This window comes from Schistocerca piceifrons, chromosome 2 (genome assembly GCF_021461385.2).
Source record: "Schistocerca piceifrons isolate TAMUIC-IGC-003096 chromosome 2, iqSchPice1.1, whole genome shotgun sequence".
NCBI lineage: Eukaryota > Metazoa > Arthropoda > Insecta > Orthoptera > Acrididae > Schistocerca > Schistocerca piceifrons.
The window spans coordinates 726,913,031-726,930,654 of NC_060139.1; the positions used below are offsets into that span (position 1 = coordinate 726,913,031).

Below are 17,624 nucleotides of genomic sequence, written 5' to 3' on the forward strand. Positions count from 1 at the left end.
CACTGCTGCTACGGTCGCAGGTTTGAATCCTGCCTTGGGCATGGATGTGTGTGATGTTCTTAGGTTAGTTAGGTTTAAGTAGTTCTAAGTCAAGGGGACTGATGACCTCAGATGTTAAGTCCCATAGTCCTTAGAGCCGTTTGAACCATTTTTGAACCTCTGCTGTTCCTGATCTATATTAACAAAATAGGAGACAATCTCAGTAGCTGTCTTAGTTTGTTTGTAAATGTTGCTATCATTTACCATCTTGTAAAGTCATCAGATGACCAAAACAAATTGCAAAATGATTTAGATAAGATATCTGTATGGTGTGAAAAGTGACAATTGACCCTGAATAAAGAAACGTGTGTAGTTATTCACATCAGTACTAAAAGAAATCTGCTGAATTTCGATTACGTGATAGGTCACACAAATCTGAAGGCTGTAAATTCAACTAAATACTTAGGGATTACAATTACAAATACCCTAAATTGGAACAATCACATAAATAATGTTGTGGGTAGAGCCAACCAGAGACTGCGATTCATTGGCAGAACACTTAGAAGGTGCAACAGGTCTACTAAAGAGACTGCTTACACCACACTTGTCTCCCCTATTCTGGAGTATTGCTGTGTGGTGTGGGATCCACATCAGATGGGACAGATTAATGACATCGAAAAAGTACAAAGAAGGGCAACTCATTTTATATTATCGCGAAGTAGGGGAGATAGTGGCACAGACGTGATATGTGAATTGGAGTGGCAATCATGAAAACAAAGGCGTTCTTCATTGTGATGGGATCTTCTCATGAAATTTCAATCACCAGTTTTCTCTTCTGATTGCGAAAACATTCTGTTCGCACCCACTTGCATAGGGAGAAATGATCATCACAATAAAATAAGAGAAACCAGGGCTCGCACAGGAAAAATTAAGTGCTCATTTTTCCTGTGCACCGTATAAGAGTGGAATAGTAGAGAGACAACTTGAAGGTGGTTCATTGAACCCTCTGCCAGGCATTTTATTGTGAATAACAGAGTAGTCATGTAGATGAACTTAAAAAACCACCCACGTGACTCCACACAACCTCTGATACCCATGTAGTTGCTTCCTGTGTTTAGTGGTCCTCTGACCTATGAAGCAGGACCCAATACCTCACCACTCTATGGTATGAGTCAAGGAATCTGTAGCCTACATGGTTGCAGGACTGTCTAAGCCTCTGATTCAGACCCTTCACTTGGCCAACTGTTAAGTAAATGCAATCTAAGACAAAATCTATGATCCACCACAAGGGAATTAGCTGAATGGGACAGAAACAAGAAGATGTGAAGCACATGTACAGACAAAAAAAAGATTAAAATTTCAGAAAAATTTGATCATTTATTCAAGAGAAAGAGCTTCACAAATTGAGCAGGTCAATAATGCATTCATCCATCTTTGGCCCTCATATAAGCATTTACTCAGCTTGGCACTAATTGATAGAGTTGTTGGATTCCCTTCTGAAGTATTTCATGCCAAATTCTGTCCAATTGGCATGTCAAATTATCAAAATCCCATGCTGATTAGAGGGCCCTGCCCATAATGCTCCAAATGTTCTCAGTTGGGAAATGATCTCTCGCCTTGTGTGGGTGGGCATTAACTTGCTGAAATGTAATCCCAGGATGGCTTGGCATGAGGGACCCAGAGTATTGTTGAAGGACTACTGTGCTGTAAGGGTGCCATGGATGACTACCAAAAGGGTCCTGCTATGAAAAGAATGGCATCCCAGACCTCGCTCTTGGTATTTGGTTCATATGGCAGGCAACAGTAGGTTGGTAGCCCACCGCCATCCAGGACATCTCCATGCTTGGTGGTCATAAGGCTCAGTTCAAAGGGGGACTCATCACTGAAGACAACTCTACTCCAGTCAAGGAGATTCCAGGCTGAAGATGTAACTGGAGATGCCCCGGACAGTGGTGGGATACCAACCTGACTTTTGGCCACCATACAGCCCAACGACCAGGAGTGAAGGTCTGGAGTGCCATTTCTTTGCATAGTAGGGTCCTTTTGGTTGACATCCATAAGGCCCTTATAGCACAGCAGTAGATGAGGATTCACTACACCTTGTTTTGATACCTTTCATGCAAGCCATCCTATTCTTACACCGCAACAAGGTAATGCCAACCCACACATGGCAAGAGTCATCTGACATGCTCTGCATTCCTGAATGCCTTTGTTCACTATGTAATTTATAAAACATAATATGTGACTGAATGAATGAATGAGCAAAAAATAACCTCATATAGACTTTGCTTCATTGTCTAGGATACACAGGGGGTTCTGCATTTTGGTGCAAAGATCTTCCAGAAATTAATTACATGTAACAGTTTTAAGAGCTTCTAGCAAAGCAAAAAAAATCAGTTTGGATAAATCTCTGACCGCTCCTCCTCTTACACTATTCTGTTGCTGTTCTTATTTAATATTTCAGACTAGGCATATGATGTACACTTATACAGGTAACTACTAGCTGTCTGTATATTGACATTTTAACTGAAGAATTAGAAATGAAAAAAAATTTCTGTGAGATGGGTGCCATGACTCTTGATGCTGGATCAAAAACACATGAGAATGGACATATTGGAACAATGTTTGGCCCGTTTTAGGAGAAATGAACAAGTTTTTTTGTGCCAGTTTGTGACCAAAGATGAAACTTGGGTGCACTACTATACCCCAGAGACAGAACAACAGTCAGAGCAATGGAAACATACTGATTCTCTGCCACCAAAGAAAGCAAAGACAATTCCTTCGGCGGGAAGGGTCATGGCATCAGTGTTCTGGGATGTGAAGGGGATTCTGTTTGTAGCTTATCTCCCCACTGGGCAAACAATTCCTGGAGAATACTATGCTAACTCCATGGACAAATTGCAACAAAAGACATGTGAAAAAAGACCAGGTTAGCAAGGAAGAAAGCCATCTTCCATCAAGACAATGCGCACCCGCACACATCTGCCATTGCCGTGACAAAATTACACCCAATATGGCTCCGTCAGACTTCCATCTCTTCCCAAAACTGAAACTTTTTCTTGGTGGATGAAAATTCACTTCAAACGAAGAATTGATAGCCGGAGTTGACAAGTATTCTGCAGGCCTGGAAGACACTCATTATCAAAATGGGATCAAGGCACTGGAACATCGTTGGACCAACTGCATTAATCTACAGGGAGACTATGTTGAAAAATGAAAAAAGTTTCAGTGATGTAAGTACTTTTTTTCTGTTCCATTCTGAGAACTTTTCAAACCACCCTCGTACCATGTATGCTATTGCTGTGTGTTTGTGTGGATTGGTTTCAAAACTAGTGTCATCTTAAAAAGAAATAATTCTTCTCGTTGTATATTGGTCACAGTCATTTACATATGTGAGAAACAGTAGCAGACCTAAGATTGAGCCTTGTGGAAGCCTTTAAGTGATTTCTGTCCAACTTCCCTGCTTAGTTGAATTATTAAGTACAACTTCCTGAAACCCTTTGGTTACATGAAACATTTTCTATCAGCTGGCTAAACAAAAAATTCCACAAAACCTCAGTTTATCTAGGCGGATATTGTTGTTCACATACTCAAGTAGTCTGTTAACAAGTATTTTTACAAAAACAGTATTAACCATTCAGTACACCACTTCAGAGAAAATTAGAAATAATGAATAAACAGAACATAAAATATGCTATATGTGCTTAAGTTACTGTTTACAGGGCTTTCACTGCTGCTGATGATGATATTTAGTTTATGGGGTGCTCAACTGCATGGCTATCAGTGCCTGTATGAATGCTCAATGTTTTCACTGTGCAGTCTCACCACTTTCCTAAATGATGATGAAATGATGAGGACAACACAAACATCCAGTCCCCAGGCAGAGGAAATCCCCAACCCAGCCGGGAATCGAACCCAGGACCCCATCATCCAGAGGCAGCGTCCGCCCCTGGTAACTGAGTGGGTCAGTGCGATGGAACGTTATTTCTAATAGTCCAGGTTCAATTCCTGGCTGGGTGAGAGATTTTCTCCACTCAGGGACTGGATGTTGTGTTGTCCTTATCATCATCATTTCATCCCCATCAACACGCAAGTCGCCGAAGTGGTGTCAGCTCGAAAGACTTGCACCAGTCACACGGTCTACCTGACTGGAGACCCTAGCTGCACCACGTACATCCAGAGGCAGCAACACTAACCACTAGATCACAAGCAGCAGACTTCAGTACTGTTTGTGATATGTACTGTACACAGATCTTGCAGCTCGTGGCCATCAGCAGCAGCTACTAGTTGTGACTCATCCTCTGTAGAAATCATATAGTTGTGGTGCCTCTCACACACCCTTTCAGCTTGGTTCCTCAAGCAGCAGCTTGTGTTGCTTGGACCGTAATACAGTCCTGACCACATATATTCATTGACCATTTATCCATTTTCACTTTTTCCAGCATGTACATTAATATTAATATTTATAGTCCAGTGTGGTTTTAAATGGTTAGAAAGTGTTTTGAAATAAGAAATTTGTCGATAACCTTGCACTAGTTTTGCAGTTATCTGCATTATCATAAGAGTCTCTTAGCACTGTTATGGTGATATAAGACAGATGCAGATACAGCACAGATGATTAAGAAGATACCTCAATCCTCAGATGATGTGGTTTTCACACACTATGTGATCAAAAGTATCCAGATACTTCTAAAAACATTTGTTTTCCATATTAGGTGCATTGTGCTGCCAGGGACTCCATATCAGTGACCTCAGTAGTCATTGGAAATCGTGAGAGAGCAGAATGGGGCACTCTGCAGAACACATGGACTTCGAATGTGGTTAGGTGTCACTTGTGTCATACATCTGTACGTGAGATTTCCACACTCCTAAACATCCCCAGCTCCACTGTTTCTGATGTGATAGTGAAGTGGAAATGTGTAGGAACACGTGCAGCACAATAGTGTACAGCCCGACCTCGTCTGTTGACTGACAGAGACTGCTGACAGTTGAAGAGGGCCGTAATGTGTTATAGGCAGACATCTATCCAGAACATCCCACAGGAATTCCAAACTGCATCAGAATCCACTGCAAGTATTATGACAGTTATGCGGGAGGTGAGAAAGCTTGGATTTCATGGTTGAGCGGCTGCTCATAAGCCACAAATCACACCGGTAAATGCCAAACGACACCTCGCTTAGTGTAAGGAGTGTAAACATTGTACGATGGATCAGTGGAAGAATGTTGTGTAGAGTGACGAATCACGGTACGCAATGTGGCAACCTGATGGCAGGCTGTGGGTATGGTGAATGCCCTGTGAACATCATCTGCTAGTGTGTGTAGTGCCAACAGTAAAATTTGGAGGTGGTGGTGTTATGGTATGGTCATGTTCTTCATGGAGGGGGCTTGCATACCTTGTTGTTTTGCATGCCATTATCACAGCACAGGCCTACACTGATGTTTTAAGTACCTTCTTGCTTCCCACTGTTGAAGAACAATTTGGGGATGGCAACTACGTCTTTCAATACGATCGAGCACCTGTTCACAATGCACAGTGTGTGGCAGAGTGGTTACATGACAATAACATCCCTGTAATGGACTGGCCTGCCCAGAGTCCTAACCTGAATCCCATAGAACACCTTTTGGACTTTTGGTACGCCGACTACATGCCAGGCCTCACCGACCGACATTCATACGTCTCCTCAGTGCAGCACTCCTTCAAGAATGGGCTGCCATTCCCCAAGAAACCTTCTAGCAGCTGATTGAATGTATGCCTGTGAGAGTGGAAGCTGTCATGTAGGCTAAGGGTGGGCCAAAACCATATGAATTCCAGCATTACCAATGGAGGGCACCATGAACTTGTAAGTCATTTTCAGCCATGTGTCTGGATACTTTTGATCACTTAGTGTATGTAGATTTAAAATATTTTTTTTATATTTGTTCCAGTTACAGACATTAATACTTTACACCATGTTATTAATTTCAGTCTATGATGACCATCTTCTGACCTACAGAACAATAAACCAGAGTTATTTTTCTCTACAGAGTGCTTCCAGATTGTGAAGTAAGGCACTTAGAAATTGGTTTTTGCATAAATGACACTTTCTCATAGCTGAGGACAAATAATTTTGTCCTCAAATCAAGCCAACATATTTAAATATAATACAGTCAAGATAATTATCTAAATAAGCTTTGTTGTTTAATGATAATTCCAAGTACAGCATACCATATTCTAACAGACTTGCAGATGATATATATCTTAACAGTCAGACATGCAGCAGCAACTGAAACACCTACAGTACCGTGCAACAAGTGCTGCCACAAAACATTCAGTTTAAACAAATTGTGCATTAGCCATTTATGAAATAAATAAGTATTGAAAACCTTTTCAGTAATAGTCAGTAATACTTTCTACAGGTGTGGTCACCAGAATGCTAGCATATCATAATGTGAAAGTTATGAATTAACCATGAAAGGAAACATCAAGGATGAAATTTTGGAGAGAATAGAAATTTGTTTGAAATTTTTTTGTGGTGACATAATTAGCAATTGGAAAATACCTGCTATAGCAAAGATCATGATATACAAGCCCATTAAAAGAATGGGACCAGAAAGACTTCTAAGAAGAGCTCTAAAATGAACAGAATCTTGAGAAAGGCCAATTAGAAGACTATGGACAAGATAGAGAGACTAGGTGAGGCATGATGTGAACTGAAGGGGATTGCAGTGGGAGGAGATGCTAACTGATAGTGTGTGGGAGAAAAGATAAGCTTTGAAGAGGCTCTGTGAATGACTTGCATTAGCCAAAATGTTTCTGGAAGAAGAACAAGATAGGATGAGGGAGACTGTATTTGACAAAATATTGCAATGGTTAGTCAACTAAAACCAGCATGAAATAACAATTTTAGAACAACATGAAGACGATTTCAAAAAAGGATTTGTTTAACACACTCTAGAAGTAAGTCTAGAAAGTGGAGCTTTGGCAAATGTATATGATTAAAATTAACATCTTGCCTTTAAGCCTGTGACATGAATATTCTTTTCATATCCTTGTGAAAAAAAAATTCCTTTGCTTTACACGCACCATTGAGTGAATGGTGGTGAAATGCTACCATCTGCTGAATTAACCTGAGTGCTTCTTAATGCTACTAAGTACTGTATACTCATTGTGGACAGTATTGAGTGAAACTGAGCAATGTGGTGGCTGCTGAGGCAAGGCACTGGACATATCTGGACATATATTTGGGAGGACAGTAGTTCAAATCCTCAACTGGCCATCCAGATTTAGGTCATCCATAATTTCCCTAAATTAATGGGAAAGAAGGAAAATGTTGAGATGGTTCCTTTTAAAAGAACACAGTCAGTGTCTTTCCTCATCCTTCCTCCAAAACAAGCTTGTGCCCTGTCTCTAATGATCCCATCATCAACAGGACATTAAAGCCTAGTCTTCCTTTCTCTTTTATTATTGAATGTAGACATGCTAGCAATCCTGCCTACAGGTCACCATTATAAGGGGATATTTTATGGTGAAAAGGGGGCAGAACTGAACTTTTTGGTTCACTTATACTTGTGCTGTTATCATGTTATCTGGGTACAGAATATTTGATCAAGTCAGAGAACAGTCACAGATGTCAAGCAAATATCTTCCAAAGCCCTACATAGTAATCACCATCTTTTAGTGGTAATAAGCAGAGAGATTATAGTGGGCTGAAAGACAGGAAAGAAGGATAAGAGTGTGGGAGTTAAAAAAAGAGAAATGCAAAGCAAATAAAAATTTCAAAAAATATTAAAGAGCAATGTAACATGGGATGAAAAGCAGTCAGTAGAGAAGAAACGGGCAAGGTTTGAAATAATGAAGTGGAAGGACCAGGCAGTGTAAAGAAACATCCTGGTGGAATGATCCAGAGTGAGGTTGCAAAGAAAACCAAAGCATTCCATATATGTGTCAAGACAGAAAAGAAGCAGGAAAGCAATACACTGAGTAGAAGAAGGCAGCTAAGAGATTGATAGCAGGGGAGAAGAAGAAATGGATGGGAGAGTGGGAAAAATGATGGAAGAGAAAAGTGGATGGAATACCAAGGTCTGTGGAAAGAGTAACATATTGCCAATTTTTAGCAATGGTTTGTTGGAAACTATGCCAACGTTATAATTTGATGTTTTGCACTGCCAAAGTATTTGAGAAGATACTGGAAAAAGGAGTGTGGGAGATACTAGGAGGAGTTCTGAGACAAGAACAATATGGGTTAAGACCAGGGAACATCAATAACAGATGTAATGGTTTTTTTATGTAAGGCAGCTCAAAGAGAGAGACTATGATATGGTAAGGACTTAGTAATCATGTTCCTGACATGGAGAAGGCATATGATAGTGTGAAAAGAAACAACGTCTTCAAAGCCCTTTGGAAAAGTGGAATTGGAAGGCTACTGTGAGAAGAGTAAAGGAAACGTATAAAGGAAGCAATGACTTGCACTATCCCCACCACTTTTCATCACCATTACAGATGAGATGATGGCAGGAGTGGTAGTGTGAACAGGATATGGAAATAATGAAAGCAGTGGTGTGTGGAGACAATACTGTGGTCTTTGGGAATGGAGAAGAAGAGGTACAAGAAAAGCTAAATGTATGATGGGACAGCATTGATTGAAACTTAATGCAAAAAAGTGTGAAGTAATGGTGACAACAAGAAATAAGATAAGAGTAACGATGGATAAAGTACTAGAGGGCAAGCAGTAAGGAAAGTGGAAAATTTCAAGTACCTGAGAAGCAAACAGAAGACAGCCGGAGGATATTAGTGAAAGGGAAAGACGACAGCATTGATTCCTGCAGAATGTAAGAAGCCTGGTATGGAGCAAGGATGACCACCCAAAAGCAAGCAATTGTTATGCTGAGCATATTATGCTCCAATAACCACATATTCAGCAGAAACGTGCGTAATGAAGAAAAGGTATTCAGCATACAGGCTCATGAGATAAAATTTCAAAGCATCTGACTAAGACTTACTAGAATGGATACAGTAAGTAATGAGAGGGCAAGAGAAACAGTGAAAGAGAAGCCCATGTAAGAGACTGTAGAGAAGCAAGACCAAGGTGGTATGGGCATGTTAAAAGATTGGGGGTTGATAGGCTACTGAGACAAGCTCATGAAATGATGACAGGAGGCAAGAGACATAGAGGAAGACTGAGAGACAAGATGTTCGAGTGAAGATATTTATGAAGAAGAGAGGAGAAGACTGGGACAGAGTGGAGAAAGAAATGTGGTGGTAGGGCATGAAGAGATGGAGAAACCTATTTTTCAAACAGCCCCAGCCAGGGTCTGGAAACTGTACGAGGAGGAGGAGGAAGAGAAGAAGAAGAAGAAGAAGAAGAAGAAGACAATGATGATGATGATGATGATGATGATGATGATGATGATGAAATAAAATAAAAGATCAGCACACATGAGTCTTTAATTTTCTTAATATATTCATAGGAACTGTGCCAAACAATTATAAATTGCAATGCAATAGTTCTACTGTGATTCACAAGCTGCAACTGACTGATTTGGTCTAACACTGTCCCTTGTATAGAATTTTGACAACATGCACCTTTTACAATAGTGTTGTAACAATGACCCTTCATAATATACAATGGATAAAAACTTGTTCAAATAGATTTATATATGACAACATACTCAGCAGGAAGTAAAAATATATTTTAAACAAATCGTCATGTAAAACTCAGTATCTTGCAGAACAAGTCTTTTTAACGATTACTGCTGAAACATAAAAATTTCATCAGAAAGAAATGGGCATTTTATCTCCAGCAATAGTGGCAACTCTAATGCTTAAGTTTTATCATTTTATACAAGAAACACCATTCCAATGTGTACTGAAGATTTGTAAATTAAAAATTGTTTGCATTATGAACAATGAATTATCCTCTTCAATTAATTTAATTTGTGCACTGATTATTATTTCTCATGCCGTTATACAGTGTTAGTACAAATTGAATATTCAGACATAACCATACATTTATGTTTGCATAAAGCAATTATTGTGTATCATGTGTTCTGTAATCAGTTGTATTATGCAGTTCAACAGGCAAAATCTGGTCTCTCATATTATACTTGGTATTCATGTCAAATAGAATTAGTTACACAGTACAGAAATAGCTTGTACCATTTTTGGAAGACAACACTTCAGGTAAAAATTGTAGCTAAAGTTGTTAATTTGTAAACATGAGGCCAAAATAATTGGTTTCCTGGCCAGATTCTTTTGAATGAATGTGAAGTAAACAGTGAAAAGAAGTCATACATATTAACTTTGTGATATTTCAGTATTAGAAATGTTTGTCTTCATAATAATATGAAAGAATGTAATGCTGAGGCTGTGGTACTGCCACTTTTACACTACATTGATGGACAGTGGAAGTGGAGTGGGACGACAATCTCTTTCAGCTAAAGTGTTAGTTGTGATTGGTCAGTTAGACTTCATAAGTATAAACATGTAATTTTATTCATTTCTCCCAACAGTATGTTTGTTGTTATTGTCATTTTCAAACAAATTGTAAAGGATTCCACTCCGGTTATAAGGCCCCTGATCATGAATCTGCCATGCATGTGAATCATTGCCACTACATAGTAACAGACCTCACATGATTAAAATAACAAGTTATGTTAAAAAAATAAGGGCTGTTTGCCTACATTTAAATGTAGGCAGCTCAGAAGAAAGTTACATAAATTCGGCAGCATCTACTGATAAATTATAAGTCTGCAGAAATCATTGTTTTGATATAGTTGTTTGACTACAAGTGAAAGCAAGGAACAATGGCTAAAAGATCATACTTCTCACCAGTTGCAAAGTGTGGCTGTAATTCATTTATTGTGAGCCAAAGGATCTACAGCTGGTCATCTTCACCAAGAATTGTTCATAGGGACTTTAGATTTGGCGTGAAAATCATCAACACAAAGGCATTTTTTATTGTGGTGGGATTTTTCTCACAAAATTTTAGCCACCAAATTTCTCTTCTGAATGTGAAAATATTTTGTTGATGCTGACCTACGTAGAGAGAAGCAATCATCATAATAAAATAAGGGAAATCAGAGCTCACGAAGAAATATATAAGTGTTTGTTTTCTCCTCACTCTGTTTGAGAGTGGAATAATAGAGAATTAGTGTGAAGGTGGTTCAATGAACCTTCTACCAGGCACTTCAGTGTGATTTGCAGAGTAGCCATGTAGATTTGATTGTAAGCTACATATGTTACCGCATGCTCAGACCTTTGCATAACAATAGTGGCATATTGTCAAAAGAGAGTAAATATTCTGGGTTTCCTATGGACACAGGTCTGTTGCAGTACAGATAACAGATGCATCACACTGTGCAATTGAAATTACACAGCAACTGGAAACATACCCTGAAGCTGAAGGATGTGGAACATTATGATACTTGGCAAAACATCTAAATTGCACACAGATTCTCCATAATATTTTGGTGGTATATGGACCAAATGCAATGTTGTGTGCAGCCAATTGACCAAGGTTGCACAGGTGTGGGTGATGCTGATTAGGAAGTCCAGATCTTGCACCATGCAATTTACAACTTTTCAGCAAGCTGAGAGAACAGCTGATGATGAGTATGTTCCCACAATGATTCTCAAATTGTTTTGTGACCAAGGAACAGATTTCTGTTGACGAGTAACTGAATGAATGGTAGAATGTTCCAGTCAGTGTTTACAGATACTTGGTGACCGTGTTGAAAGTAGTGTCAATTATCTGCATCACTTTGAAGTATAGTGCACATTCGAGAAAAGTTACTTGGTATGCCATATTAAAATGTAACTTACTTTATGAAGTCTGCTTGTACTTAGTTTCTGGTTCTACAGTAGTGAGTGAAGGAAAGACTAGACAGTGGAATCAAGACTTTAAAAATAGCTGTAAAAATGTGCACAATGAAGAGCAAAGTGGGAGGCATAGTATGCAGACCCCTAAAATTACGCAACAAGTGGACTGATTAATTTTACTCATGTTGGATGCACCACTGTTTATATGGATGTATCACAAATGGCTCAGATACCACAAATTGTGTGAAACATGGGTACTGGTAATGCCCCCTGACTAACCAAGGAGGTCAGCATTCTTGATGGAAACGTCTTAACCTGTGACCCTTTAGTCATGAGCTTGTATCCAGCAACTATTAACCCTTGAGTAGGTGCGCCTACATATAAAGTGTGCCAACCACAAATAACAATGAAATTTCCTGGCAGATTAAAACTGTGTGCCCGACCAAGACTCGAACTCGGGACCTTTGCGTTTCGCGGGCAAGTGCTCTACCATCTGAGCTACCGAAGCACGACTCACACCCGGTCCTCACAGCTTTACTTCTGCCAATATCCCATCTCCTACCTTCCAAACTTTACAGAAGCTCTCCTGCGAACATTGTCTTGTACCATTCCATCATTTTTTTAAAATTTGCAAGCCCATACATATTCCGTCATTATTGCTTCAGCTAACATAGCGCTAAGTTGCGATGTCATACGTCCAAGTGAGCAGCAGTAATATAAAATAAACAGCAAGCTAGCTGAGAAAAAATTTGCGATCCATGCAAGAAAATGACCGAGATCCTGAGCTGGCAGTATAATCCCCCAGTGACACAGTTATCTAAGAGGTAATTAGCATTTGAATAAGCAGTTGGCTAGGATCTGATGCAACTGCACTGTTTAATGCATAGAGTGGGACATTACTGTGGGGTAACACTTTTACATGGCAACAGAGTGATGTAATGAAAGTTTATTTTATTATTGTTTAATTAAACAGTGGTTTAGCTCACATAATGTAAGTTTCTTTTGTCATTGTTTGATTAAAATAAGGTTAAACTGTGATATGCGTTTATTTTGGCAACATAAAGACAGCTGTTCTTTACATTTTTCAAAGTGTGCCACACGCCCACTGATGTTATAAAAAATGGCGCATCCACTTGAGGGTTAACAGAAGTGGAATCAACTTGTGAATAATTTAACCAAAAGCTCAGTTCCACTTCCTTTGTCCTCAGAAATCTCTCTCACTATTTTGAACTACAGGCAAGATTGCTAGCATACTTTGCACACTTTCACTCAGTTCTGTCCTTCGACAGTTAAAGTGAAAATAGTACACACTCTACAGAAGTATATGTCAAGAATATTGTGTAAAAGTGATAAATGAACATTTTTCAGAAGCGCTTTCAGGGACTGAGGGATCCTTACACTTACATGCTAATATGTATGCCCCCTGAAGGTATTTGTAGTTAAAGGCTAGCTTACATCATGACACTAGGTTGTGAAATTGATTTCATGAATCTGAACTGTAGGCACTTTGACACAAGTGTGCAGAGTTTCATCATTTTGTGAGTAACACTTTGATTTCAGACATGGTTCTATCTGAAATCAAAGTTTTGGCAGCTGCACGAATACTGGTTGACTTAAATCATCTCTGCAAGAAATTGCTACATAATAAAAGAAATAAGAGATGTGTTCAGGTTCAAGATTGGATAAAGAAAAGATGCCAGATCAGCTGCTCAATAGATTTCATGAAAGAGGTGTTGTGGTATACCCAAGAAGTTTTTTCAGCTATATGAGAATGTTGCAAGAACAATTGACATTTCATCCTAAAACAGTTGATGTTGCAATAAGGAAGGAAGATGCAGTAATGCTTAAAGCACTGTTACCATAATTGAAACTGCTGCTTGTTTTTATAATCCACACAGTTAAAATATGCAGCACAGATACCCAAGAAGTGAACAACTTCCTCCATTCCTCACTTCATATTTAAGTTTATTTATATGCTACTGACATAACATCTTACCTCAAAATATATTCAAATACTAGTTTCTGGCCTTCAAAGTTGGAACAAACTGAAACTGTTTAGTTGTTTCAACAATGACTTGCACATCCCCCCCACACACACACATAACTAGCTGTTTTTCTCTTACCATAGGTCTATAAAGTAACTACCACAATTATCAGTTGCTCAATAGCATAGTTTCATGCAACCTTGTGTTGTCGTCAAGCTAGGCTTATTAATGACAAGAGTTGCTCTGCAATTCACAACCACAATTCTGGAAGTAGAAATAATTCCCAAACAGACTACCAGACCCCTCTTTAGTATTCAAAGTGGAGTTTTATATTTTGGTGCAAAATCTATGACAAGTTGCCAATAGATATCGGACACAAAATTCAAAATATTTAAAAACAAAATAGAAGAATACCTCATTAGCCACTCTTATAATTAACAGAATTTTTGGCCACAAGAATGTAACTTCTGTGTAACTCTAATATTTGTATTAGATAGGTCCTGACTTTACCAATACATAGAAACCTCATAGTGGCCTGCATAAAGTAAAATAAATGCTTTGAAGTAGTAGGTGAAAACAACAGCTGAGAAATATAGGAGGAGCCATCTAACCCCCCCCCCCCCCCAAAAAAAAAAAAAAAAAAAAAAAAGGTTGCCATTTTCCTCCAATTGTACATCTATGAAGTAATTACCACAATTATGAGTTTGATTAAATTAGTGCTAGTCATTGTCTGCCATTAGTGTACTGCACAGAAGTAGGCAGTAGTGGTTGCTTCTGTCTGTTCATGTATCGCTTGACTCTTTCCACATCCACGGAGGTTCTCTGTCATGAAGGAATTTATGGAACACAATGTATGATTGAATGAATAAACCTGTTCCTGCACTTGAAACAATGGCTGGCAGACAATGGTTTGAAGATAATGAGGAATTTAATGCCCATGTTGTCACTTTTTCTTGCTTTTTCAAATATCCCTCATAATACTTAAATACCACAAAAAATTCAAATATAAATGAAATTACACCCAGCAATGCTGAATGATATCAAATGTACATCAAACTCTATAGACATTATTTAGTATTGTAATTAGTCAATATGTTCATATATACCAATTAAATTAATATATAATCAGCTGCTCTACAATAATTTTAAATTATTTTATGTTGTTTTGCTTTGTAGGATCGAATGAATAGTTCGCATGGTGGTGTGCATAACTTGACTAATATGGGACAGACTCCTCCTGCATACTTTTCTAAGAATGAAGACACAGTATTCTATGACAAACCAGGTATACCCAGTGATAACTACAATATTACTGATCAGGTAAATGTATGAAATCTTTGAGCTTGTCTCTTTTGTATTACCATTTTGTAGTCCAATTTGTGCAGAACAATTTTTACTAAACTTTATTTTCCTTGTGCATATGTTTTGATGTACAATAATTTGTTAGTTCGTTATTTGCTAAACATTTCTCTCAGGTGACACTGAAACTGGCCACTTCTTAAAATGATAGGAAGACTGGTAATAGGTGCTAGGCTTTTTAAATGAGGTTTCTTTTCTGAGTGATAAAGGGCAAAAAACTGAAAAACTGAAAGATATTTTGTGCCATGCAGGTTATGATGTCAAAGAGGGGCACAAAAATTACAGAGATATATATGACATGATATTATATGAAAGGCAACACTAGGCTTTCATAGCAATTAATAAAGTGGCATTAAGGAGTTATGTATAGGATGTCACAGCATACACTTAAGTGACATTTGCTTTTATTATGTGAAACATTCAGATGTTCAATCCTTCTCCCTTCGTGTTATTAATTAGTACCGCAGGGGTGGGACTACTTAGCATACACTTGTTTCCAGTGTCTTCTTCCAGCTAGGATCTTCTGCTGATTTCTATTCCTATACTCTCATATTTCTAATACAGTTTCACCCCAACCATCACACTTTTGTGTTCCTGCTGTCTCCAGAAAAATGGTTGAAATGGCTGTAAGCACTATGGGACTTAACATCTGAGTTCATCAGTCCCCTATACTTAGAACTACTTAAACCTAACTAATCTAAGGATATCACACACATCTATGCCCGAGGCAGGATTCGAACCTGCGACCGTAGCAGCAGCGCCGTTCTGGACTGAAGCGCCTAGAACCACTCGGCCACAGCGGCCGGCTGCTGTCTCCCATACCCTCCTTTACAGTATAAGTTATTCATTAATTTCTTATACTTACCTTTGGTTTCGGATAATTTAGCACCTCTTCCTTCATTGTTTTTCTTCATCCTTCTTTCTCACCTAAATTTTGTGCGCTTTATGTAGAGAAGCATTTTAATTGGAGTCCTTCCATTTTCGGAAGTGGTGGATATACAGTATTTTGTTTCTTTTCTCCTGAATGAAGTGCATTCCTGTTCTAAAAGCAATATTTTTTTAATGCTGTCACTTTAGTTAGAGCTGTACAAATTCCATTAACATTATTTTCTAATACTTGCTTCTGTTAAGCATACTCACTGTGCCTGTTTTTATTACAGGGAACAAGAAGACAACCCTGCAAATCCAGTATAGACTCAAATGCAACATTAATGTCATCTTTTGAAGCCCGTGATAGCAAACTGATAGCAGCCTGTGAGCATTTTGAATTTTCTGATGGCTTCTACAGCATAATTGATCAGGTACCGTGAATTTTATCATTAATGCCATAGTTGATAAATGTTTCATAGAACTGGTGAGATACTGGTATACTGGTGCTACTGTGTCAGCTGTAACATGAAGCAACACTATGAACTGTCATTTTCTTTTATCCGTTTAATCCATGTATAAAATAGGAAAGTATAGCTTATATTTGATTAAATCTTCTTTGTCTGCCATCCAGCTGGCTGTGTCAAAATTCCTCAATGTTTCAATGAGTACCATTATCACCATCCTCTGGTGAAGTGTCAAGATGGAGCTGGTGTTCCATATAACACCTGAGTGGCAGCTGTCTCTCCCCACCCCTTCCCCCAGGTGCAGGGTCTGCCAACCGGAGGTAACAGCACATCACATTTCAACTCTTGGTATGTTCAGTCTTGCCCAGACGCACGAAGTGTCAACTGCTGAGTGCATTCTTGACATATAGCTTTTTTTCTTCATAATGCTTGTTTCCATGCCAAACTTAGCTGCCAGCATGAAGTGTCAACTGCTGAGTGCATTCTTGACACACAGATTTTTTTTCCTTTATAATGCTTGATTCCATGCCAAACTTAACGGCCATCCCTCATCCTTGTTTATGAGTTTGTCATGGAGAATTATCTTGATCGATTCTTTGATGATGCCCTCCCTAAAGTCACTAGCTGGGCACAACATTTTTGTTTTCTAAAATTCAAACATATGCCCCTGACAGAGGCTGTGTTCTGGTGCTGCTGATTTATCTTTATATCTCAGACATACACATCTAATGTATTCCATGCAGCATTGCAAGATGCAGTGCTGTGTTTGATAGATATTAATATTGTTGAGCATATCTGGTATGCCTTGCAATGTGCTGTTCGGAAGAGATCTCCACCCCCTCATACAGATTGATGGACAGACCTGCAGGTTTCATTGTGTCAATTCCCTCCAGCACTACTGCAGACATTAGCTGAGTCCATGCCATGTCGTGTTGTGGCACTTCTGCATGCTCATGGAGGCCCTACACAATATTAGGCAGATGTACCAGTTTCTTTGGCTCTTCAGTGTATGTACTAACCTACTTCACATATGATTGGGAGTTCTATGGACAAGTCAATGGAGCAGTGATGGGCTCACCATTTTCCCTCAGCTCTTTGAGAAAATGGCACTAAAAATTACACAGCTCAAACATAAACACTTCTTCCATTACATGGATGACACCTTTGTTG

At 38.9% G+C, this 17,624-nt stretch overlaps 1 protein-coding gene across 4 annotated transcripts in view; it reads left to right on the forward strand.

Moving 5' to 3' along the window:
• The window catches only part of LOC124777261 (organic cation transporter protein-like), a 320,726-nt gene that overhangs the window by 191,803 nt on the left and 111,299 nt on the right, over positions 1-17,624 (forward strand). For all 4 annotated transcript variants that reach the window (XM_047252588.1, XM_047252589.1, XM_047252590.1 and 1 more), the window contains 2 exons: positions 14,938-15,081; positions 16,281-16,421. In XM_047252588.1, the coding sequence (XP_047108544.1) occupies positions 14,938-15,081; positions 16,281-16,421 (285 nt within the window). The remainder of the gene's footprint in view (positions 1-14,937; positions 15,082-16,280; positions 16,422-17,624) is intronic.